Genomic DNA, 25496 nt, shown 5'->3' on the forward strand with positions numbered 1-25496 from the left:
TCTCACCCCCTCAGGCCCACCTCTTAGCACAGCCCAGTGCTGGGTGGATAGTGCCAGACAGTGCCCCAAAGGGCACCACTCCCCTTGCCCCCGATCTCCCGGGGGGCCTCAATGGCCTCTGGGTCCACCAGTGAGGCCATCATGTCTGGTCCCCGTTACTGGGGACTAGTTGTGATTTTTGCCAGAGAGAACTCCCTCAGCAAAGCCACACAGCCAGGTCAGCCCGGACGATTGAGCTCCGGACACGCTAATTTCACTGAAATAATATGTAAATGACTTTTAAATAATTCATTCAGTCTCACGCCAGATATCTGCTGGTAAGATCATGAGAGGCACAAAATCTGACGCGAACCTGATTTCTCAGCTCTCTTGCGATCTTAGCAGTTTGCCCGCCCATTGGCTGGCAGGGTGTGATTGTAAGGTCACCCTCATAAACTTGGGGAGTAGATGAGGAAGATATTTTCAGCAGTATGGAAGAAGCTAATGTAAATGAGCAGTTACACTTTGGATTGTAAGGAATAATGATCTAAAGAAGAAGAAAGTTTGCATTTATAAATGGCCTTCCTTGAGTTCAGGTTATACCAAATACTCTGTAGCTAATTTTGTACGTTTGAAGAGTAGTCTTCTTGGTAATGTAAGGATTTCTGGTGTGCCATCTCAGATGGAGAAGGTGTTATATGTTTCCGATTAAAATGCACAAGAATTATCATTCTTCTCTGGCACAGTGTAGTGTTGCCTTATTCTAATGTTGACCATAGAATGTTTAAAACTTGTTAAGTGAAAAATATTAAAACCATGTGGTTAATAAAATTTCCTTAAAGTTTCCATCTGATGGTATGAGTACTTAAGCACCACTATTTCCAATCACGTTCTCCTTTCTAGCATATCTGTCTCTTATGTCTGGAAGTTGTACATGTTGACAAGGTGTGAAATTTGACCTAGAGACAGATCTGTTAATTGGATATGGAAATAATAGAACACTGCGATTTTGACTAGTATTAGGATTTGCTTTTCATATTTCTTACATTCATTCACTAATGTATTCACTCTTTAATACAGGGATAGATTGCGTCACAACTAGCCAACCCATTGCCTTCTGTAAAGCTCTATTTCTAGTTGTGAATTATAAGTAACATTATGAAATACCTTCTTCCTCTAGGTGTACAACAAGAAACGTGTTGCAGTCCAAACCCTGCACCTTGCATAACCCAATCTGATTGTGGTTAACACTACTCTTAAGGGAGGGAGGGAAATGGGAGCAGAGAGTGATTAGTTAGTCAGTTTCAAGGGAAGCATTCGGTAAAACACAGCACAAATGAAGAAATGCATGGGCAGATTTCAATGAAGCAGATGATTATTCCATGCCAAGGCAACTTTGAGGCTCCTTTAGCAGCTAACCCAAAGGATTTGGAGGGAACCGATAGGTTCAATAATTCAACATTAACACTCCATGGAATCAATACATATGGTGATTCATCCAAGGATTCTGTACAGTTAAAGTTGAAGGCTCTGTCATTCTATGAAAAGCAGTATGCTGGTCTTGCTGGTGAACTTTGCCTACTCCTCTGATAATGGGTGAATTGTCTTCAAAATCGTCATTTGACCTTTGATGAATGTCCAGCCTTTTATTGCTTTATAAGCAGATTGTAAACAAATACAAACAACGCAATTGGAGTTGCTTGTTTTTCTCCTCTGTTCCTCCTGTAAGCTGTAAACATGAAGAAATTATCAAGGGAATTGCAGTATACTTCTCACAGAGTCAAATGTCTCAAGGCAAAACATGGGACTTCATGAATGGTGTGCAGTTGTAAAAGCTGATTGCAGATGGTTTTCAACACTTACAATGAAATTTCTTACTTCCAAGAAGAAGGTTTGGAATACAACCTTCTCCTATTGCCTCTGGATTCCTGATTTTGCAGTTGTTACTTATACTGGATTGACTTCTAAAGGAACTTACACCTTAGAGGAAGCCCCTGGCAAAGGGGACAATTAATGCAGTGTTACAGTAAGACATATGCCGCAGCACCTGATGGAAAACAATGCAGAAAAGTCCAGAATCTTTTTTTTAGGGTGTCCGTGAAGCATACTAGACATTTTCCCTCCAATAAATTCCACAGTGGGCCTTGCACTGCTGTTCAATATCTATCCTCATCCATTGCTGTGGTGTTGGGAATAGGTTTGCAGAAAGGGGACTACTTTGGTGGTTTTATTGGGCTTGTTTCCATTTACTATTTACATATGGTGGGGGTGGTGATGTGGGCAGAAAAGATAATCTGGGTTAGGTGAGGGTGTGTGATGTTAGATTTTCCTTAATTTTTTGTGACTTTACTGCCTGATAGTGGAGAAGAATCTAGCCAGTTGTGTATAAGCAGCAAAACTAAGAAAAAAATCACCATCAATTATCCTCAGTATTGCAGAAAATTATTGTTGGTGCAGAAAGACTGTAGAAAATGAGTATTCTTTTCAAAAATACTACTTTAAGGAGCTCCTGGATAATATTTCAATTATGTGCATTTGTATAGCTTTTAATATTTGAATTGTGGCCAAGCCCTTCCTGTTTACATTAACATGAATATTCTGCATTGGGTATAGAACATAGAACATTACAGCGCAGAACAGGCCCTTCGGCCCATGATGTTGCGCCGACCAGTTAAAAAACAATGACCCTCTAACCTAAACCAAACCCTTTCCATCCATTTATATAGATGATCTGGAGGAGGGAACCGAGTGCAGGGTGTCGAAATTTGCTGATGACACCAAGATTGGGGGAAAGGCAAATTGTGCGGAGGGTGTGGAGAGTCTGCAGAAGGATCTAGATAGGCTGGGCGAATGGGCCAGGAAATGGCAAATGGAATTTAATGTTGGCAAGTGTGAGGTGGTCCACTTTGGTAGGAAGAATGGTAGGAAGGACTATTACTTACGTGGCGAAAAACTGCAGCAGGCGACGGTGCAGAGGGACCTCGGGGTCCTTGTGCATGAGTCGCAAAAACCCAGCTTGCAGGTGCAGCAGGTGGTCAGGAAGGCGAATGGGATGCTGGCCTTCATAGCGAGGGGGATTGAATATAAAAGTAGGGAGGTCTTGCTGCAGCTGTATAGGGCATTGGTGAGGCCGCAGCTGGAGTACTGTGTGCAGTTTTGGGCGCCGCACCTGCGCAAGGATATTTTGGCCCTGGAGGGAGTGCAGAGGAGGTTTACTAGGCTGATACCGGAGTTGAGGGGATTGAGCTATGAGGAGAGGCTGAATAAACTAGGCTTGTACTCGTTAGAGTTTAGAAGAATGAGGGGAGATCTCATTGAGACGTATAAGATGATGAATGGGATGGATAGGATAGAGGTGGAGAGACTCTTCCCGCTCAAAAAAGACAGTAGGACTAGGGGGCACAGCCTCAAGATAAAGGGGAGGCGGTTTAGAACGGAGTTGAGGAGGAACTTCTTCACTCAAAGGGTGGTGAATCTCTGGAATTCTCTGCCCGTTGAAGTGGTGGAGGCTGCCTCGCTAAATATTTTTAAGAAGCGGGTTGATTGGTTCTTGATAAGAGAGGGGATTAAGGGTTATGGGGAGAGGGCGGGAAAGTGGAACTGAGCCACAACAGATCAGCCATGATCTTATTGAATGGCGGGGCAGGCTCGAAGGGCTAGATGGCCTACTCCTGCTCCTATTTCTTATGTTCTTATGTTCTTATAAACCTATCCATGGATCTCTTAAACGCCCCCGAACTAGGCGCAACCACAACTGCAGCAGGCAGGGCATTCCAATCCCTCACCACCCTCTGGGTAAAGAACCTACTCCTGACATCCGTCCTATAACTACCACCCCTTAATTTAAAGCTATGCCCCCTCGTATTTAAAGCTATGCCCCCTCGTTGGAGGGCATATGGAGTCAGTTTTATTCTCCTTCAGCAGTAAAAAAAGTAAAAGTTTATTTATTAGTCACAGATAGGCTTACATTAACACTGCAATGAAGTTACTCTGAAAATCCCTTTGTAACCACACTCCAGTGCCGGTTCAGGGAGAATTTAGCTTGGCCAATGCACCTACCCAGCCTGTCTTTGAGACAGGATTTATTCCCACTTGGAAATAAGTGAACGTATTAGTGAAAGGCAACATGATTTTGTAAAGGGGAGGTCGTGTCTCACAAACTTGATTGAGCTTTTCGAGGAAATGACAAAGATAACTGATGAGGGTAGGGCAGTGGGTGTTGTCTACATGGACTTCAGTAAGGTCTTTGACAAGGTCCCTAATGGCAGACTGATGCAGAAGGTGAAGTTGAGCTGACAAGGTGAATACAAAACTGGCTTAGTCAAAGAAGACAGAGGATAGCAGTGGACTGGTGCGTTTCTGAATGGCTGTGACAAATGACGTTCCTCAGGGACCAGTGCTGGGACCTTTGCTGTTTGTAATATATATAAATGATGTGGAGGAAACTGTAACTAGTTTGATTAGTAAGTTCGCGGATGACACAAAGATTGGAAGATTTGCGGATAGTGATGACGACCATCAGAGGATACAGCAGAATATAGATTGGTTGGAGACTTAGGCGGAGAGATGGCAGATGGAGTTTAATCCCAACAAATGTGAGGTAATGCATTTTGGAAGGCCTAATACACATAGCAAATGTACAGTCAATGGCAGAACCCTTAAGAGTATTGATAGGCAAAAGGATCTGGGTGTACAGGTACACAGGTCACAAAGTGGCAACGCAGGTGGAAAAGGTAATCAAAAAGGCATATGGCATGCTTGCCTTCATCGGCCGGGGAATTAAGTTTAAAAATTGGGAAGTCATGTTGCAGCTTTATAGAACCTTAGTTAGGCCACACTTGGAATATAGTGTTCAATTCTGGTCGCCACACTGTTAGATGGATGTGGAGGTGTTGGAGAGGGTACAGAAAGAATTTACCAGGATGTTGCCTGTTATGGAGGGCATTAGCTATGAGGAGAGGTTGGAGAAACTTGGTTCTCACTGGAACAAAGGAGGTTGAGGGGTGAGCTGATAGAAGTCTACAAGATTATGAGGGGCATGGACAGAGTGGATAGTCAAAAGCTTTTTCCCAAGTTGGAAGAGTCAATTATTAGGGGGCATAGGTTTAAGTTGTGAGGGGCAAAGTTTAAAGGACAGGTACAAGGCAGATTTTTTACACAGAGAGTAGTGGGTGCCTGGAACTCTTTGTCTGGGGAGGTAGTGGAAGCAGATACAGTAGTGACTTTTAAGGGATGTCTTGACAAATACATGAATAGGATGGGTAAATAGGGATATGGTACCCGGAAGGGTAGGAGATTTTAGTTCAGTTGGGCAGCATGGTTGGTGCAGGCTTGGAGGGCTGAAGGGCCTGTTCCTGTGCTGTAATTTTCATTCTTCTTTGTTCTTTGTCTTTCGGACTGCGGGAGGAAACCAGAGCACTCGGAGAGATGTGCAGACTCCACACAGACTGTGGCTCAGGGGAATCGAACTGGGTCCCCGGCACTATGAGGCAGCAGTGCTAACCACTGTGCCACTGTGCTGTCCCCAAGGCACTGTCTAAGGCTCTGCCCAAGTTGCACAATACTTACAAGAGAAAGCAAAGTCTAGGGGCATACTTTCTGCATTGAGTGACAGCTCCCACCCTAATCCTTGGTTAGGAATGAAGTTTTTTGGCAGGGGTGGTTGTGGGGGGAGGGCAGGGGAAGGTGGTGGTGGATGGTGGTTGGGGGATAACTAGGTAGGAGCATATTGTCACGGCTTCCTGATACTGTTCCTGGCATGGGCTATTTAGGCTGACGTGGGTTTGGGACTGGAGAAGGCTAGCCACCCCTATGAGCCATACAGGAAGGTAATTGGGCTCCTTGAGAGCATTGTTAAAGTTAGGTAAAGGATGCCAACTGTGATATCTTGTAGGGGACACCCCATCCCTCCTGGTGGCCTGGCTGTTTTTACTTTTTAATAAACGTTTTGTAAAGTAGTTGAAAAGGCCCTCTTACTTAGGGGTTAGTTCTGATTGGTTCCCTAACTTTAACATCCCATCTACCAATCTTAATTGGACAAGGAACTTCTGAGTCATAAGAATGAAGCTATTGCAAAAATGGGGCAGTGAAATATTCGTTCCCAGTCAGGCGCAGAAGCCTCCAAAGAAGGTTTTCAGGCTGGTTTGATATCATAAGCAGATATTTGGAATAGTACACTCTGGGTTGCTCCATAATTGACATCACTGAAAGGCAAACCTACTCAGCTTCACAAAGCCAGCAGGAAAGGTATATTTTCAAACAAAAGCTATATAAACATAAGTTAGTTTCATTATTTTCTTCTTCTGTAAAATACCATGCAATTTGAAGAATAAGTAAATGCATTAATTTTTTTCTTGCTCTTTAAATAGCCACTTTGAACTCAGATTTCACTGTATTAATTCATTCACGCAACAGGCACAAACGTAGCTTATATCAGTAAAATAGTGAAATGAAAGTAGAAGTGAAATTTTACCAGTAGATATTTTATATTACATATAGGTGCATCTAAAGCTCTTACTCTAATAATTGAAGGGGAATCGTTGCTGAATGATGGCACTTCTATTGTTGTGTTTGAAGTCTTTCGCGATCTTTCTGTGGATCCACATGACGTTGATGGTAAGAACTTTATAATAGTTTTCAATCTTTGATAAACCACAGTCTATCTTACAACATCATATAGTATAATGAACAGAAATGAGGAATAAAACAAAAGTCTTGATTTGCTTGCACCTTTCATGGTCACTGGATGTCTCAACAGGCACTGAAGTGCTTTTAAAGTGTAGTCTCCATTGTAAAGTAGGATCATGGCAGCCAATTTGAGAATAACAAGTTCCAAAAAACAGCAAGATGATAATGACCAGATAATCTGTTGTTATGATTTTGATTGTGGGATAAATTAGGCCAGTACATTAGGGGTAATACTTCTGCTTTTCTTTGACATAGCGCTATTTGATTGATATATCCACCTGAGAGGGCAGATGGAGCTTTCATTTGGTGTCTCGTCCAAAATCTCAAGATTGCAAATTTCCTCAGTACTGCATTAGAATGTCAGCTTGATTTTTGTGCTTAAGTCCTGGAGTGGGATTTGAAACAATAACTTTCTGATTTGGAAGCAAGGGTGCTACCCACTGAGGCATAGCAAATAGATAGATTGAAAAATGGCTCAAGATGAAGACACCGCAAAAGGCAAGATGAGTGTACTCATACAGTCCTTTGTGAGTGCTTATAGTAATGTACTTCCTGGATGACACTTCAAGCTCCAGTTGGAGGTAGGCATGACTCATGTCCACTTTGCAAAATATGTGACCTTCTAGCCAGTTTTGCATTCAAGTCTTCTATGCATGGCATAGGGTATCTGGCTAAGCGAGAAGCTCTGTTGACCATCAACTTATAATCTCCACAGAGCCAACTGAGATGTTTAGTTTTAAAACTGGAACTACTGGTATAGTCCATCTGGCAAATTGAACTGGGCATATAATGCCAAGTTCCTCTAGATGTTCCAATTCAGCCTCTACTTTGGCAAGCAGAGCAATGGGACTGGTCATTCCTCTAAAAAATTTAGATTGAGCCTCTGGGTCTACGTAGATCTTGGCCCTAGCACTGTTAATCTTCCTGAGGCCTTCTTGGAACATTTCAGGATACTTCCTAATGACTTCATATAGATGGCCAGTACCCATTTTGAAGATCTGTTGTCATTCCAGGCAGATTTTCTATAGTGAGTCCCTTCCCAAAAGGCTGGGCTCTGGTCCTTTGCACCACTATTAGGGGGAGGTGGACGGTCTGTTTCCCATGTGTAACTGGAGCTACAGTGGTCCCAATAATACGAAAGGGCTCCTGGTGTATGTGGCCAATCTAGCCTCGATGTCCCATAGAATCCCTACAGTGCAGAATGAGGTCATTCAGCCCACTGAGTCTACAGTGACCACAATCCCACCCAGGCCCTATTTCCATAACCCCATATATTTACCCTGCTAATCCCCTCACACTAGGGTCAATTTACCATGGCCAATCAACCTAACCTGCACATCTTTGGACTGTGAGAAGAAACTGGAGCACCCAGAAAAAGCCAGATACAGGGAGAACGTGCAAACTCTGCACTGACAGTGACCCAAGGCTGGAATTGAACCCGGGTCCCTGGTGCTGTGAGGCAGCAGCACTAACCACTGTGCCACCATGCCCCCTCACAGGCTGTGCATGTAGTGATGTAAATTAGTTGCATCAATTCCTCATCTTCGAACTGATTTATTTGCAAAGCCCACTCTTGAGGTGGCTTCACCCTTCAGCCTGGGTGATATGTATTTTGTCTGTTTCGGTAACCTTGTCTGGGGCAGACCCTATGATGACAAGTGCAGCATGGATGTGCTTGCTCCTCACTATACTGTGGAGAAACTTCCAGTCCAGTTTTGGAATTCCGTGGCCTCCTCATCCAATCGCCCTCCCTTGGCAAGAAATGGGAGACCTGAGTGTTAACTGCTGGGGGCTTGGTTTTGTGGTATAGAGTATGCAAAAGGCTGAGGACAGTACCATCTAGGGAACTCTGAACTCCTGGGCTCCTTTTCCACGTTTTCATGAGAAAGGGCCAGTTCTGTAACTTTCTTAAGGTCAAGATTTGGCTCAGACAATGGCTGCCTTGGGGTGGCTATGCTATTTATTCCAGCTAAGTGGTCCCTCAACATTTTCCGAAATGCCAGCCTGTATTCCATATTCCACAAATTTCCACCGTCTCTTCAGGAAATGGGAAACTAGTTCCTCATAAAGTCTGTTTGCTGTTTTAAACCTGTAGCACTGCAACAAACAGTTTGGGGTCATTGTGGTTTGCTACAATAACTATCAATTTCCTAGTAGGAATAGTGCTCTTGGAAGACCCTGCAGGATAATGGCTTCCAAGGAAAACCTTCATTCTCCTCTCTTATCAGAGGTTCTGAATCTGGGACTGTGAGGTAGGTTAAACTTTTTGTGATGCTAAAAGTTGGAACTCCACAAGTGGTTAGCAGGATGACTTTTTGCTAGGCATTCCCTTCTATCCCGTTTTTCTGATAGAAGTATCTATTCACTATATGGGGTCAATCTTTCACACTCGCATCATATTCTAATTTCTCGAACAGTGGCATTTTCACTATCTCCCTGTTACTGTCTGACCAGGTTCATTCAAAGTTATCCAAAACTTATCCTGTTCATTGTCGCCAGTGTAATAATACAGGAAGTCTGACTGGAAAAGAATGATATGCATTGTTAAACACCTTCCTAGTATCTGCCTTATAAAGGGCTCAGGTGAGGACTTCCATCTGGGCAGGCCATTGCCTGTTACCAAGGGAACTCATATTCAACAAACCCCACAGGTAGATCAATTACTGATTTTCCCCATAGAAATCATTGGGGCTGTCACATTTGGATAGGAACAACCTGTGCCACAATGATATGGTACTGTTTGGAGATGGCTGTGTTTTCTGTTCGCAAGTAGGCTTTAACTTATTTTTCTCCCATCACATGCAGTGGGTGGGATTTTTTGGCCCTGCATGTCTCAAAACTATAAAATCCTGCCTGAGGTCGACAGACTTTTCCATGGTCCATCCCGTGCCCGCATCGCTTCCCCTGGTGGATGGAACGGTAAAATTCACCCCAGTATGTTTCATCTGTTGTAATGCATGCCAAAGAATTGGTTTCATTATTTATTAGTGTTATTTGCTGCTTAGCATTTTTGAAATCCTTTATTTTAGTTCCTCAAGGGATAGTAAGGAAATGTTGTTTAAGCCTTTTGATTGTTGCTTCAATCTTCGTTTCAGACCCATTCACTCGCACAAAGGCAGATCTAGTGGTAACACTTAGGCCTATCTAAAGATTTGTAATGTAGAGGTGCCATTGGCTGTTGCCATGCAACCTTGATGGCATGAGTTAATAGGAGTGGTGTATGCAAGTGTGTACCACACATGTGTCCAAAGTTGCTAATTGTGGCATTATTGAACATAATGGCCTGATTCAATGAAAGAACACTAAAATTGGCAAATTAATGTGCAGGCAATGCCTTCCTTTTTCACTTCTGAAACAATAAGTGTTTGCGAGCAAAATGGGCCATTAATTAAGTTGCAGTTGAGATGCTTTTGATTTCCTTCTGTTGTGGAAGCATTGTGGTAAGTTGTTAGAGTAACTTGAGGGTTTCTCCTGACCACAGAAAGACAGAAAATAACATTGCCATGCATAGGTATGGGGCAGTCTCTGCAACGGGAACAGGACATATAAAGGGGAAGGTGGCAGAGAAGAGAACCTCTGATAAGGGAGGAGAATGAAGGTTTTCCTTGGAAGCCATTATCCTGCAGGGTCTTCCAAGAGCACTATTCCTACTAGGCAGAGAACAATGTTTAAGGATGTTTCATCTCACTGAGGAGAAAGTGACGGATGAAGAGCTAGAGTCTCAAATTACGGTGAGGAGAGCCCTCCAAGTGACTGTGAAAATCACTTCCATCCTTTGTTTTTACTCTGGGGATCCTTTGAAGTGGCACCTAGTGGCCTCAACAATTTGCAGGCCACAGAAGCATCTTGGAGTTGATAAATGCTCGCTTAAGAGGAGAGGAGACTTCCCTGAGCAGTGAATACTGTGGTGAAACAAAACATGGGTTTGGTGGGTTTGCCAGGATAGCAGGCTACACACACATGGCTCTGTGGACATCCCACCTGGATGGGAAGTGATACTGCTTCTGTCAATGTGCAGTTATTGTTTAACTATGCTATGAAAATGCATCTTTCTCCTGTTATCCTGTTCGCAACCAGGTCAGAAATTCTTTAGTTAAAAACTGTGAAGCCACTCACAGCACTGTGGAACAAACAAAGAGCATCCAAAAGCAGAAATGTTGTTTCATAGAGTACTTGGGGAAGTCGCTACAGAAGGTTTGTCCATGTTTATGGTATGTGTTGTGCCCTTCTGAACCTCGCAATTACCAAGCCCAGTCACCAGCTCTTGGGATCCAGAGGCTACTTCCAGAGGAGGAGGAAGGGAGGAAACTACTTGCATCTGGGAGAACTGGACGGACCATGAGGGGCTGCAGTTGAGACTTGTCATCAGTTCTGAGGAACTTTACCATCTTCAACATGGACCCACCTTTCCCTTAGGGTACACTCATTTCTAACTCTTCATGATAAAGTCCTCATGGCCTAAATTACTCACTAAAGATCACCAGCAAAACCTTCAGACAACAACTGTATCCATGCACATATCAATTAAAAACAGAGCTAATCATCCTTGTGCATTCCCTCATTAAACCTAAATTGAGAATGCCTTTGCCTGTCCTTCTTATTCCTATGCCGTGCTATCCCAGTGGCTGCAGCATGACTGGTGGAAGGCTGTTGACTTTCACTGGTGGAGACTGCGGATGTTCGGAGGACACTCTTGAGTATCTGTGGCCCTTGAAGGCTCAGGTTCAGACTATGCCATCTCAATGTGTGTAGCAACAGTCGTGGCTGGCTGGTTGAGAGGCAACAATAGCATGGGCACAGTTGAAGTGACACCAGTGAAAACACAATTGCTTTGGCTCTATTTGAAGATATTAAGGTTACTGAGTGACACCTCAGTAATCTCTCTGATATAATGGAACGTTTAATGGTGTGCTGTGAATGCCTGCATTCCCAGTTGAGCATTGAGATCCGCAATAATCATACTGTTCTGTGTCTGGATGACAGCAGTCTGAGGCTGCATGCCAACAGCCAGGATTTCCTAGCCTTTACTAACTACTAATAGGCCACTGTCTGTACATCATGATTCATTCTGACATGTGGAAAGATTGGGCTCCAACAGACTTCCCCATGCTCCATCGAGGAATTGGAGGCTTTGGGCAGGCTTGCCGAACTTCTTGGTGTGCATCTCCATCAGCATTTTGCTAACCAAAGAAGTATCATGTGAATCTTCTGTAGCAGAACTGTTGTGTAATTTTGCCCATCGGGGGTTTGCATACGAGCTGGCCTATCCCACCTGTCTTTCCTTAGGTAACCCATGCCTGGTCACTCACTAGTTGCTCCAATCCAGCTTTGTGCAGGTGTCTGAGCTAATGGTTGCAAATGTTTGATCAAGTGACAGTGCTTCTTATTTTCTGCCTGTATTGGATTCTGAACTGACTTGGGAGTGGAGGAATTTTTCTGTATGGAAGTAGAGTGCAAAATAAAAAGCAATGTTAAACATTGATGGAGCTTGAATAGATCAAAATTAGTTCTAGTTTGTTGGTTTATTTGAAATGTGGATCAAATTTAATATATAAACTGTAACATTCTAGTATTGAAAATAAGGTGTGAAAAATTACAAACTACAAATTAAAGTCAAGAACCTATTAAAACTTTGAAAGAGTTCTCCTATGATACCTGTGGATGTATTGAGTAGAAATGTATTAAAACAAAAAAGATAATTTGATTAATGAATGTTATTTTGATGTGAAGGACACTTAGCACTATTATTAATTAAAGGAGAAGTAGAACTAAAGCTGTGGGATAACATATGTAGGAATGTAAAATGGGTGATAGTCTTAGTAATCAAACTTAACCGCCCACAGAATGAGAGCTCAGATCCAAGAATGAAGACAAACATCTGACTACTTAAGACATAGGTTTTCTAAAAACACAGTGCCTATATTTCATATTTTGCACACAACCTTTCTGTTGAGATGAAAGTAATACCCTAATTGGATGTTGACATAAGAGTTTGAATTAGTATCATTGAATTCCTACAGTACCATTTGGCCCATTGAGCCTGCACCAACTCTCTGAAAGAGCACCTTATCAAGGCCCAATCCCACATCTTATCCCTGCAACCCCGCACATTGCTCCTGGCCAATCCATCTAACCTGCATATTTTAAAGTTAAGGTTTATTTATTAGTCACAAGTAGGCTTACATTAACACTGCAATGAAATTATTGTGAAAACCCCTTGTTTGGATACACTGAGGGAGAATTTAGCATGGGCAATGCACTTAAACAGCATGTCTTTTGGACTGTGGGAGGAAACTGGAACACCTGAAGGAAACCCACGCAGACACTGGGCGAATGCACAGACTGCACAAGGTGACCCAAGCTGGGAATCGAACCCAGATCCCTGGTGCTGTGAGGCAGTAGTGTTAACCACAGTGCCGCCGTCTTTGGACTGTGGAAGGGAAACCACGAAGACATGAGGAAAATGTACAAACTCCACACAGACCATCATCCAAGGCTGGATTCAAACCTGGATGCCTGGCACTGTGAGGCAGCAGTGCTAGCCATCGTACTACCCACGATAAAATGATAAATAATATGAGAAAATTTGATTTGTAAATGAGGTTTGAACTTCTGAGGAATGATATAGCAATATCTGTTTGATAATCTTATATTTTTACTTCCCTGTCTTTTGCTAGAGTATTTAGAAATGCACCCTATACATGTGGTTTTGTGGTATTGTTGTATATTGGTCATGTCTAGCAACATAATCATTTAAAGTGTTTTCAAATCATAATTTTTGGATTTTTTGTTGTTTAATTTTGCATGCAACCCAGATTTTAAACCAATGTTTTCTTTTTCTGTATAGCGACTGAACTTGCTGTAAAACTGATACTGAAAGTGATTGGTAGTCCAGTATTTGGATATGCAATGGCCAAAATTACCATGTTTTGCCTGTCTTATATTTTTAATGATGGTTTGACGGAGATAACAATGAGTTTAGCAATCACTTACATCACATTCTATGTCGGTAAGTATAGCAATTTTCTTACCAAGTTTGGTGGGATAGATTTCATATTCTATGATCTATTGTTTCTACATTTTAGGCAGTCAGAGAACTGGGACTAATGTTTATAGATATATTCTTGTCTGATTACCTGGCTATCTGATGCATGCACAGACCCAATACAATGATTAAGGACTCCAAATTGAGAATCCACAGAGGTAGAGTTCTTCTCTGCCCACATGTAGACTCTGTTAATCCGCTAAAGACACACTCCATGTATCTAATTTCAGAGAGTTTAGGTACTGATATAAAAAAAAAGCACTTAGGAGTGTGTTGGAGTATTGTTTCATCATTGGGGCTTGATTGGGTTAAATTGTGCAGTCCACAATGACACAATACTTGATCTTGTCTAGACAGGCCAAATTATTGATTTAGACATTGATTTTCAGTATTATCTGCAGCTGAGTGAGAAGAATCTTAGCTTCTGGTTATATGTCAATGCCTCCAAAACTCATTAATAAACTAGACTGTCTGGTCAGTCATCCTGGATTACTATAATGTGGGTGGCCCATAGATTACTGAGTCTGCTACAGAGAGTTGTCTCAGTTTCAGAACTTTTGTTAAAAACTATATCATCTTGCTTTTGTTGATTGTGCTTAACTTTCATGAAGAGAGTGAGGGGGGTTGCTAATTGCTGATTGGAATATTTACTGGAAAGACAGCAGGTATCAAAGATTGAATTTCCACAGTTTAGTATACAGCATATTTTTTCATAAAATGTGTAACAGCATTGTCACCACTTCCCATTTTTAGAAAGTCATTTGTGGAATATAGGCGTCACAGGCACGGCCAACATTTATTGTCCTTAAGAAGGTGGTAGTGAGCTGCCTTCTTAAAGCGCTGCTATTCCTGTTGTGTAGATAACTCCATCATGCTGTTAGGTATCGGGTTTAAGGATTTTGATCCAGCGACAGTGAAGTAACACTGATACATACCCAAGTCAGGATGCTGTGTGACTTGGAGGAAAGTGTGCAGGTGGCATTGTTTTACACACCTATCATTGCATGGGGAGTCACATTTCCACATTCTTTTTCTTATTCAAGGGGTTGATGAGCAAATTTTAGAAAGATAACTTGATTGATCATTTAAAAAAAAGGTCATAAATAAAGATAACCATTAGTGTGTGAGATGGTAAGTGTGTTTGTCCAGCTCATACCCAATATCTCAGGGTACCCATTCGATCATTCCCCTCCATTTACATACTATCTCCTTCAAGCACGTGTGTGTGCTGTCCCTTGCACACGTGTATGCTCAATCTCTTGCTCCCACTCGCGCATGCTCTCCTCCCTGGGCGTACTTTCCACCCAATCCCTGCACGTGCTCTCCACCCCAAAAATCACCTCTCTTCCCTGCATCCCCTCTCTCTTCCTTGCATCCCCTCTCTCTTGCGTGTATCTCCTCTCTTCCCTGTGCTCCCCTCTCTCCCATGCCTCTTCTCTATCTTGCACCACCCCCCTCTCGTGTGTCCTCTGTCTCTCCCACACCCTCCCTTTCCTGCGTTCCCTCTTTCCCCATACATCCCACATCCCCCCTCCCCACATCCCCCCCTCTCCTCTGAGCACCCTCTTCCTTGCGCCTCACTGTCTCTCCTGTGTCACATGCCCTCCCTGCGCCATCTTTCTCACTGTAACCCTCAGCCCCTTTCTTCCACATGTAATCTCTTTCTCCTCCCCTCACACCACAAGTGGGCCCCCTCTCCCTCACACTGCTTGCAGGTGCCCCCCTGCCCCACTCTGCATTGCATGCAGGTGGATCCCCCTCTTCCCTGTATGGTATACAGGCTTCCTCATCCCTTCATCTCTTCATCTCTCCCCTGCACTGTGTACTGGTGGGCCCCTCACTGCCCCACACCGTGAACAGTGGGTCCTCTGTCCCCCGTGCTGTGCGTGGGCAGCCCCTTCACTCTTCTTTTTTCTGGAAGCCCCAGCCTGTCTCTTGCAGGAGATGGTGCACCTAGAAGGAATTCAAGATGCCTTGTCCCCATGTTACCTTCATCCTAATGGTGTCCACCAGTGTGTGAGGTCATGGAATGCAAGGACAAGCATAAATTGACAAGTCCTGCTGGACTGAGGTCTCCGTGGCGGCCACCAAACTTCCTGTGCTGACCTTGTGGTGTTCGCAAGTTGAAGCCATGATGGCAGAGCATATGGATGGACTCTTTCACCATTTGCTCTAGTTTGCTGAGTGACTGCCGAATCTCTGCCACCTGTCATTTCATCTGCATCATTGAGTTGGTGACTGCTTATATCTGCAGCCAGTTCCACTGAGAGGAAGCACATTTTATTATAATATTTTAACGTTGAACTTCTGTTGATAACAGTAAGTTATTAAAATGTCATAACACATTCAAATTCTGGAGTTATTTTTCCAGCATCTGAGGACTTATTTCAGGAAACTTGATGAAGCTGAAGTAGTTGAACAAATGATTTTTGGCTGGTTTTTATTACTATTTACTCCCCTCACATTTATGCTATGTGAATTTAAAATCAGCATGCAAATTATAGGATATCAAAGACATAAGAGGAACAGATGTGCTTCATGTTTTTCCCAGTTTTAAGTTACATGAATCAAGTATTGAAAAATAATGGCTTAAAGCTAAAAATGAACTTACAACACTTCAATTATTTTATTTTCAGGTGAATGGGTTGGAACATCAGGTGTCATAGCGGTGACCTTTATGGGGCTGTTTATGGATACAGTGAGTTTTAGTCCAGAGATTGAGGTATTTCTATTGCGGTGAGTATGATAGCACTTTAAATATTAACTCTTATTGTTATGTTTATTTGGACAGACTTTTGGACAGCCAGATTTGAGACGAGGTACTGTGTAACAATGTCATAATTTGGGTAGACAGACGTAGATTTTCTGCAGGATCAGTTTCTCTATTACAGTCAAATGCAACTGATTGGGTGAATTACTTGCAACTGATTGGCTAGAATGTCATCCCATTTATGCTATGAAAAGATGCCTGAGTTTCCTTCCGAAGCTGTGAGTATTTAACCATAGAAAATGGGACTAGGTCAGAGATGGAATTCATGGCAGATAGAAATTCAACCCAAGAGCAGTGGAATGGATGAGAAGACATGTGAAGCTCATTTTCCTAAATTAATCAAGAATCTCTAAATTCTGGTGTGATGGAAATAGCTTTAGAAGCTGACCACAACACACTATTAGACAGCCATGGTGCAGAATGGAAATAATTTATGTGGGAAGAAAACCCCAATGAATTAGAGCAACGAAAATGAAGAAAAGAGAATTATTGATAAATAAGGTGTCTGTCTGTTGCAAGCGTGTGCTGGCGAGTGGCATTGAGCATTGTGGGAGTGGGGTGTTGTGCGGCCTGGCCTGGGGAGGGCTGGGGAAGGGGGGAACATCCTGTAGGGGATATCATGACATCTTTGCCTGGAGAATCCAAGGGAATTCCACAGCGCAACTCTGGAATACCCCTACAGTTGAACTGCCCTGGAGCTCATAATGTCCGCCTTAAGTCTCAAACTCTTAATGCACTATCCTGCTGTGATAGTGGAATCGGACACTTTAGGAACTTTCCAGCGGTTATTGGATAGGCACATGGAACACACCAGAATGATAGAGGGTGGGATAGATTGATCTTGGATTCGGACATAGCTCAGCACAACATTGAGGGCCGAAGGTCCTGTACTGTGCTGTACTGTTCTATGTCTATGTTCTAAGTATGCCTAGAAGAAGATACATAACAATAATATTTGCAAATTATTTCAATATTTAACAACTTTATATTTAATGAGGTTTGGTACTGATTTTTATACTGTATGTATAAAATGTACACGTGGATTTAATTTATACTTCCACACAGTTTTTCTGAACATTATAAGTTAAAGTCCTTTGAAGGAGATTGATTGCAAATATAGATTGTATATGCAAAATTGAAATCTACAGCCATAGTTTTGCATTTGCAGTGGTTGACAAATGTTTTCTTTTAAATTACTGGTCATATTTAAGTTAACAGAAAACTGTACAAGGGAGATGTCAAATTTCATGCAGTATGACTAACCTTGTTAGACTTTGAAACTATGGTCTGGATTTTTTCGGAGTCATGCAGCCTCTGATGACCTTCCAAAATGTGGAATTACCGGCATTGGAAGATCTGATGACCTTCCAAAATAGCAGGTGGGGCCCATTTCTGGGAGTCCTTCCCCCATTTTTGACAATGTTTGCAATTCTATTGCAAACAATTCTGGCTGTTTGAGTAGACTTCCAAGTACATTTTCAAATGGGTTGAGAGTTTCTGTCTCCACCATCCTTTCAGGCAGAGTTCCAGGTCCCTTAGGGATGATTACTTTAAATCTCTGTCCCCTGATTTCTGATTCCTTTGCTAAAGAAAATGGGTTATAAATAGGCCTGTCATTACTTCATAAAACTCAATTAAATCATCCCTCAATCTCCTCTATTCTGAAGAAAACAGCCCCAACCTATCCAGCATTTTCTCCTAACTTAAACATTTCCAGTTTTGGTAACATCCTCATAAATCTTCAAGATCCCTCCGCTTCTCCAGACTACTCACACACTCCTATTCATTGCGTATTTCTTTGCCTTGTTGCAGCTCTCAAAATGCATCACGTTACACTTCTCTGGATTGAATTCCATTTTCCACTTTTCTGGCCAATTGGCCAGACTATCTATATCTTCCTGTACTCTAAAAAGATCCTCCTGTCAAGCTTATCATCAATTTTATTATTATCTGCCAATTTCTTTATCATGCCCCTATGTTTGAATCTAATTAGTTAATGTATAATAACTATAAACAAAGCTAGGAACTGAATATTGAGCGCTGCAGCACAGTAACAGGCATCCAATTGCACAAAACATGGTTACCCTTTTCATTTAGGTGATCTTTTGGGTTTTCTTTCCTTTTTCAAAACAACACTACAATGTTGACAGTGCTCCAAACCTCTGGTACAATTCCTGGGGTCATGGTGAGGTGGTTAAATAAAAGATAGAGCCTCTACAATTTCCTCCTTTGCTTCTTTTAAAATCCTGAGGGGGCTGGCGATTCATCTGTTTTCAGGGTTGTCAAACCCTTTAATATTCCCTCTTACAACATCTGGGACTAAAAACTTCCAAACAGTTTACAACATCCAGAATTTAATTGTTTATAATAAGTCTGTTTTTTTGCCATTAAATAGGTTAGTCAGCCTTAATAATTTAGAAAACTTATTCAAATCAATATTTTAAAATTAAGCACAACACAGCTTGAAAAATAAGGCAGCGCCACACCCAAGGACACAGGAACATACACGCAGGTTTACAAAAATCTGTGCATGGTATTTTTCCTTAGGTAGCTTTCAGATTCCGGTAATAACACTGAATATAACCGAAGAAAAAGTTAACTTTTGCAATAGGGCAGCGCAGTGCCAGGGACCCGGGTTCGATTCCAGACTTGGGTCACTGTCTTTGTAGAGTCTACACATTCTCTCCACGTCTGTGTCGGTTTCCTCTGGGTGCTCCGGTTTCTTCTCACATTCTGAAAGTCATGCTGGTTAGATGCATTGACCTGAACACGTGTCGGACTGTAACGACTAGGGTAATTTCACAGTAACTTCATTGCAGTGTTAATATACGTCTTCCTTGTGATTAGTAAATAAACTTCAACTAAAACTTTCAATATTCTTTACAAAAAGTGTTAGAAGGTGGAGTTTATGAACATGCGAGCATATGAACTTGGTGCAGGAGTAGGTTACTCAACCCCTCGAGCATTTTCAACCATTGAATAAGATCATGGTTGTTTTGATTGTAATCTCAATCCCCGATAATCTTTCACATCCTTGTTAGTCAAGAATCTATCTAGCATTGCATTAAATATGAGATGGAGATGCTGGAATTAGACTGGGATGGCACAGTAAGAAGGCTGACAACACCACAGATTAAAGTCCAACATGTTTATTTGGAATTACGAGCTTTTGGAGCACTGTTCCTTCATTAGGTGAGTGGAAGTAGGTTCACAAACACGGCATTTATAGGCAGAGATACAATTGCAAGATAATTACAGATTGGAATGTGAAGAATTGTTGGAATGTGAGTCTTTATAGGTAATCAAGTCTTTACAGGTACAAACAGTGGAGAGAGGGATAATCACAGTGTGAATTGTCTCAAGCCAGGATAGTTAATATGATTTTACAAACCCAGGCAGTATGGTGAGGGTTACAGTAGTTTGACGTGAACCCAAGATCTCAGTTGAGGCTGACCTCATGCATGCGGGTCTTGGCTGTCAGTTTCTGCTTGGTGATTCTGCATTGTCATGCTCTTGAAGGCCCCCTTGGAGAATGCTCGCCCAAAGATCAGAGGCTGAATGCCCTTGACTGCTGAAGTGTTCCCCAATTGGAAGGGAACACTCCTGCCTGGCAATTGTTGTGTGGTGTCCATTCATTCGTTGTCATAGCGTTTGCATGGTCTTGCCGATGTACCATGCCTCAGGATATCTTTTCCTGCAACGTATGAGGTAGACAATGTTGACCAAGTTGCATGAGTATGTACCATGTACCTGGTGGGGAGGTGCCCTTATGTGTGATGGTGTTATCCGTATTGATAATCCGGCACATTCACTACTTGATGAAGGAGCAGCACTCTGAAAATCGTGATTCCAAATAAACCTGTTGGACTTTAACCTGGTGTTGTGAGACTTCTTACTGAGTATTAAATATATTCAAAGATTCTGCTTCCATTGTCTTTTGAGGAAGAGGGTTCCAGAGGCTCATGATCCTAAACTCCTTAGTGACCCCTTATTCTGAACCATGACTCCTAGTTCTAGACCCTCCAAGAAGAGGAAACATCATCTCCGTGTTCACCATGTCAGTTCCCCTCACAATGTTAAAAGCTTCGATCAAGTTGCTTCTTAATCTTCTCATCTCCAGTGGACACAAACCTAACCTGTCCAACTTTTCCTCATAAAACATTTCTGGTATTAGTCTTGTAAACCTCCTCTGAATTGCTTCAAATGCATTTACACCTTGCCTTTAATAAGAAGGCCAATTCTATACACAGTACTTAAGATGTGGTCTCATCAGTGCCTGTACAACTTAAGTATAAGCTCCTACTTTTGTAATCAATTGTCCCCTTGCAATAAAGGATAACATTCTATTAACTTTCCTAATTGCTTGCTGTACCTGGATACTAGCCTTTGTGATACATGCATGAGGACACCCAGATCCCTCTGCACCTCAGAGCTCTGCAATCTCTCACTGTTGAGATAAGCTTTTTTATTCTTTCTGGCAAAGTAGACAGATTAACATTTGTCCACATTATGTTCCATTTGCAAGATTTTTGCCCACTAACTTAAGCTATCTATGCCCCTTTATAGCCTCGTTATGTCATCTTCACAATTTACTTTCCTATCTATTTTTGTGTCATCAGCAAATTTAACAACCACACCTTTAGTCCCTTCATCCAAGTAATTTATATAAATTGTCTTTAATAAGAAGACCAATTCTATACACAGTACTTAAGATGTGGTCTCATCAATGCCCTGTACAACTTAAATATAAGCTCCCCACTTTTGTAATCAATTGTCCCCTTGCAATAAAGGATAACATTCTATTAACTTTCCTAATTACTTGCTGTCCCTGTATACTAGCCTTTGAGGCTTACTAGCATTGAGGCCCCAACACTAATCCCTATGGCACATCACTTGTCACATCCTGCCAACCAGAAAAATACCCATATACGCTAACTCTCTGTTTCCTCCTGTTAGCCTGCCAATCGTCAAACCATGTAGATAAGTTACACCTCCACCATGAGCTTTTATTTTCTCTGGTAATCTTTGGTGTGGTACCTTATCAAATACCTTCTGGAAATCTGAGCATAGTACATCCACCCTTTATCCACAGCACATGTGACTTCTTCAAAGAACTTCAATAACTTGGTTAAACATGATTTCCCTTTCCCAAGACAATGTTGACTCTGCATGATTGTTTTGATTTTTTCCAAATGCCCTGATGTAACAACTTTAATAATGGCATCTAACATGCTCCCACAGTTTATAAGCTTCTACATAGTTTTCCCTGGTATATGGGAGAGGGGTAACAATGTCATAGAGTCATAGAGGTTAATAGCATGGAAACAGGCCCTTTGGCCCAACTTGTCCGTTCTGTCTTTTTTTTAAAACCCCTAAGCTAATCCCAATTGCCCGCATTTGGCCCCTATCCCTCTATACTCATCACACCCATGTAACTGTCTAAATGCTTTTTAAAAGATAAAATTGTACCCTCCTCTACTACTACCTCGGGCAGCTTGTTCCAGACACTCATTACCCTCTGTGTGAAAAAATTGCCCCTCTGGACACTTTATATCTCTTCCCTCTCACCTTAAAACCTTTGCCCTGTAGTTTTATATTCACCTACTTTTGGGAAAAGATATTGACTATCTACCTTGTTTATGTCCCCCATTATTTTATAGACCTCTTTAAGGTCACCCCGCAGCCTTCTACGCTCCAGAGAAAAATGTCCCAGTCTATTCAGCCTGTCCTTAAAACTCAATCCATCAAGTCCCGATAGCATCCTAGCATGTTTTTTGCACTCCTTCTAGTTTAATAATATCCTTTCTATAATAGGGCGACTAAAATTGCACACAGTATTCCAAGTATGGCCTTACCAATGTCGTGTACAACTTTAACAAGACGTCCCAACTCCTGTATTCAATGTTCTGACTGATGAAACCAAGCATGCCGAATGCCTTCTTCACCAATCTGTCCACCTGTGACTCTACTTTCAAGAGTTAAGAACATGTACCCCTAGATCTGTATGTTCTGTAACTCTCCCCAACGCCCTACCGTTAACTGAGTAAGTCCTGCCCTGATTCAATCTACCAAAATGCATCACCTCGCATTTGTCTATATTAAACTCCATCTGCCATTCGTCAGCCCACTGGCCCAATTGATCAAGATCCCATTGCGATTGGAGATAACTTCCTTCACTGTCCACCATGCCACCAATCCTGGTGTCATCTGCAAACTTACTAACCATGCCTCCTATATTCTCATCCAAACCATTAATATACATGACAAATAACAGTGGGCCCAGCACTGATCCCTGAGGCACACAGGCCTCCAGTTTGAAAAACAATTCTCTACAACCACCTTCTGGCTTCTGCCAAAAAGCCAATTTTGTATCCACTTAGATACCCCACCTTGGGTCCCATGAGATTTAACTTTATGCAACAACCTACCATGCGGTACCTTGTCAAAAGTCTTGCTGAAGTCCATGTAGAAACATCAACTGCCTTCATCTACCTTCTTGGTTATGTAGGAGGAAGGAAACACTCAAAATCCAGTCAAGAGTCCATGGGGGTGATCTTACCAAAAAAAGTCTAACTATTGAATGAGAGTGAAAACGGGAGAGAGTCATGCTATATTATCAGCGAGTTTTAAGACACAGAGCTTTAAGGCACTTGGTGCAAAGAAAGAGGCAAAGTGTGATTCATGCCAGTAGAGGGAGTGGATGAAGTGTATGCTTGCTAAAATCTGGCTACTCGTAGCTAGGAATCGCTATCGAGCATGAGCAAATCTCTCTAACACTGAGAGAACTGTCACTCAACCCTCCCCTCTCCCCCGGGATATTGCCCCCTTGATGACTGGCCTCCCCAACCTATTTGCCCCACCCATGGCGGACTCCTGATTGCAGCATGTACAATTTTTAGGAGTAGGAGACAGAGGGTGGTGACAGATGGCTGCTTTTGTGACTGGAGGTCAGTGGTGCACCACAGGGATTCATGTTGGGCCCCCTATTGTTCATCATTAACTGACATAGATGACTATGTGGGGGGTAGGATCAGTAAGTTTGCTGATGGCACAATGATTGGCTGGCTGGTTAACAGTGAAGTTGAGTGTCTTGGGTTACAGGAAGATGTGGACGAGATGGTCAAATGGGCGGGTAAGTAGCAGATGGAATTTAACCCTGAAAAGTGTGAGGTGATGCACTTTGGAAGGAGTAATTTGATAAGGATGTGTACTGTGAAAGGTCTGACCCAGGGAAGTTCCGAAGAACAAAAGGACTTTGGTGTTTTTGTCCATAGCTCTCTGAAGGTGGAAAGACAGGTTAATAGGGTGGTGAAAAAGGCATAGGACACACTCGCCTTGATCAATCAGGGTGCGGATTACAAAAGCAGAGAAGTCATGATGGAATTGTATAGAACTTCAGTGAGGCCACAGCTGGAGTACTGTGTACAGTTCTGGTCACCACATTATAGGAAGGCCGTGAATGCACTGGATGGGGTGCAGAGTAGATTCACAGGATGTTGCTTGGGATGGAACATTTAAGTTATAAAGCAAGGTTGGATAGGCTTGGATTGTTTTCTCTGGAGCAGAGAAGACTGAGGGACAACCTAATTGAGGTGTTCAGGTTTATGAGGGGCGTAGACAGGGTGGATAGGGAGCAGCTATTCCCGTTAATTGAATGGTCAGTTACGAAGGGACAGAAATTAAAAGTGAGAGTGGGAGGTTTAGGGGGGATTTGAGGAAAAACTTACTAACTTGGAGGGTGGTGACAGTCTGGAATGCACTGCCTGGGAGGGTGTTGGAGGCGGGATATCTCACATTGTTTAAAAAGTACCTGAATGAATACTTGGCACACCATAACATTCAAAGCTACGGGCCAAGTGCTGGCAAGTGGAATTAGGTAGGCAGGTCAGGGCCTTTCTTGCATTGGTGCTTGCTCAATGGGCTGAAGGGCTTCCTCTGCACTGTAGGATTCTGTGATTCTATGAACTTCCCTTAGGCGCCTCCCCCATTATGGCCCCTCCCCTTAAGCTCTTCCCCTTGGTACTATCTGGTGCCTGGTGGGCAATGCCAGGGTACCCGGTGGACAGTGCCAAGCTGGCTGTGCCAAGTTGCCAGGCTGGCACTGCCATGGTGCCAGGCTGGCAGTGCCAGTGCTCAAGGAGCCCTGCCACCCTCAGGAACCTCAATAGTCTTCGGTTCCACTGGCGAGCCATCATGTCAGCTCCCCATCGATCAGGACCTCTAACATCAAGGCCACTAAGGCAAGTGAGCCTGGATGATTGCATATGGATAATCACATTGAAATCAAGTTATGAATATTTAAAATCTGCCTCAAGAACGTGAGACTGATCACACCAGCAATCCAGGGCCGGTAAGATCACAAGAGGCAATAAACCAAGCCCGAGCCTGATTTTACGCCTTTCTCACGATCTTACTGGCTTGTCACGCTGATCGATTGGCAGGATAAATTGGTGAGATTCCCAACCCCCACGTCTTTTCCCCAGTTCATCCTTAGGCATTCAAAAAACACTTGTCTAAACAGTTTCAGCATTCCATTCCACATCCCCTTATAATTATCTTTATAACAGCGAATTTTAATTCATAACTTACCCCAACTCTGGATATTATAATCGTAAATTGATATGACTGAACACTCAACAAATAGAAATACTAATCTCGTTAATGGGCTATGAATGCAAAGTACCAAATTTGATGCAATATTTCTAGTTATCGAGCAGAAGGAGTACTCACATATTGAATAGAATTCATAATTAACAAACTTATAGTTGCATAGGCTTGTGACAACAATGAACAACTGCTCCTCATCCACTCTGTCCATCTGTCTCAGAACCTTGTACACTTCAATCAGGTCGCCCCTCAGTCTTCTCTGCTGCAACGAAAACAACTCAAACTTACGCAATCTCTTTTCATAACATAGATGTTCTATTCCAGGCAGCGTCCTGGTGAATCTCCTTTGCAGCCCCTCTTGTGCAATCACATCCTCCCTATAATGTGGTGACCACAACTGCACATAGC

The 25496-nt window shown here is 42.5% G+C and overlaps 1 protein-coding gene across 1 annotated transcript in view; it reads left to right on the forward strand.

Annotated features, from left to right (window-relative positions):
* Positions 1-25496, forward strand: part of LOC145343964 (sperm-specific sodium:proton exchanger-like) — a 189940-nt gene that overhangs the window by 34227 nt on the left and 130217 nt on the right. The window contains exons 3-4 of the mRNA XM_080190542.1: positions 13514-13675; positions 16348-16447. Coding sequence (XP_080046668.1) covers positions 13514-13675; positions 16348-16447 — 262 coding nt within the window. The remainder of the gene's footprint in view (positions 1-13513; positions 13676-16347; positions 16448-25496) is intronic.

This window comes from Carcharhinus amblyrhynchos, chromosome 6, assembly GCF_965287045.1.
Source record: "Carcharhinus amblyrhynchos chromosome 6, sCarAmb.v2.hapA, whole genome shotgun sequence".
In the NCBI taxonomy this organism is placed as follows: Eukaryota; Metazoa; Chordata; class Chondrichthyes; order Carcharhiniformes; family Carcharhinidae; genus Carcharhinus; species Carcharhinus amblyrhynchos.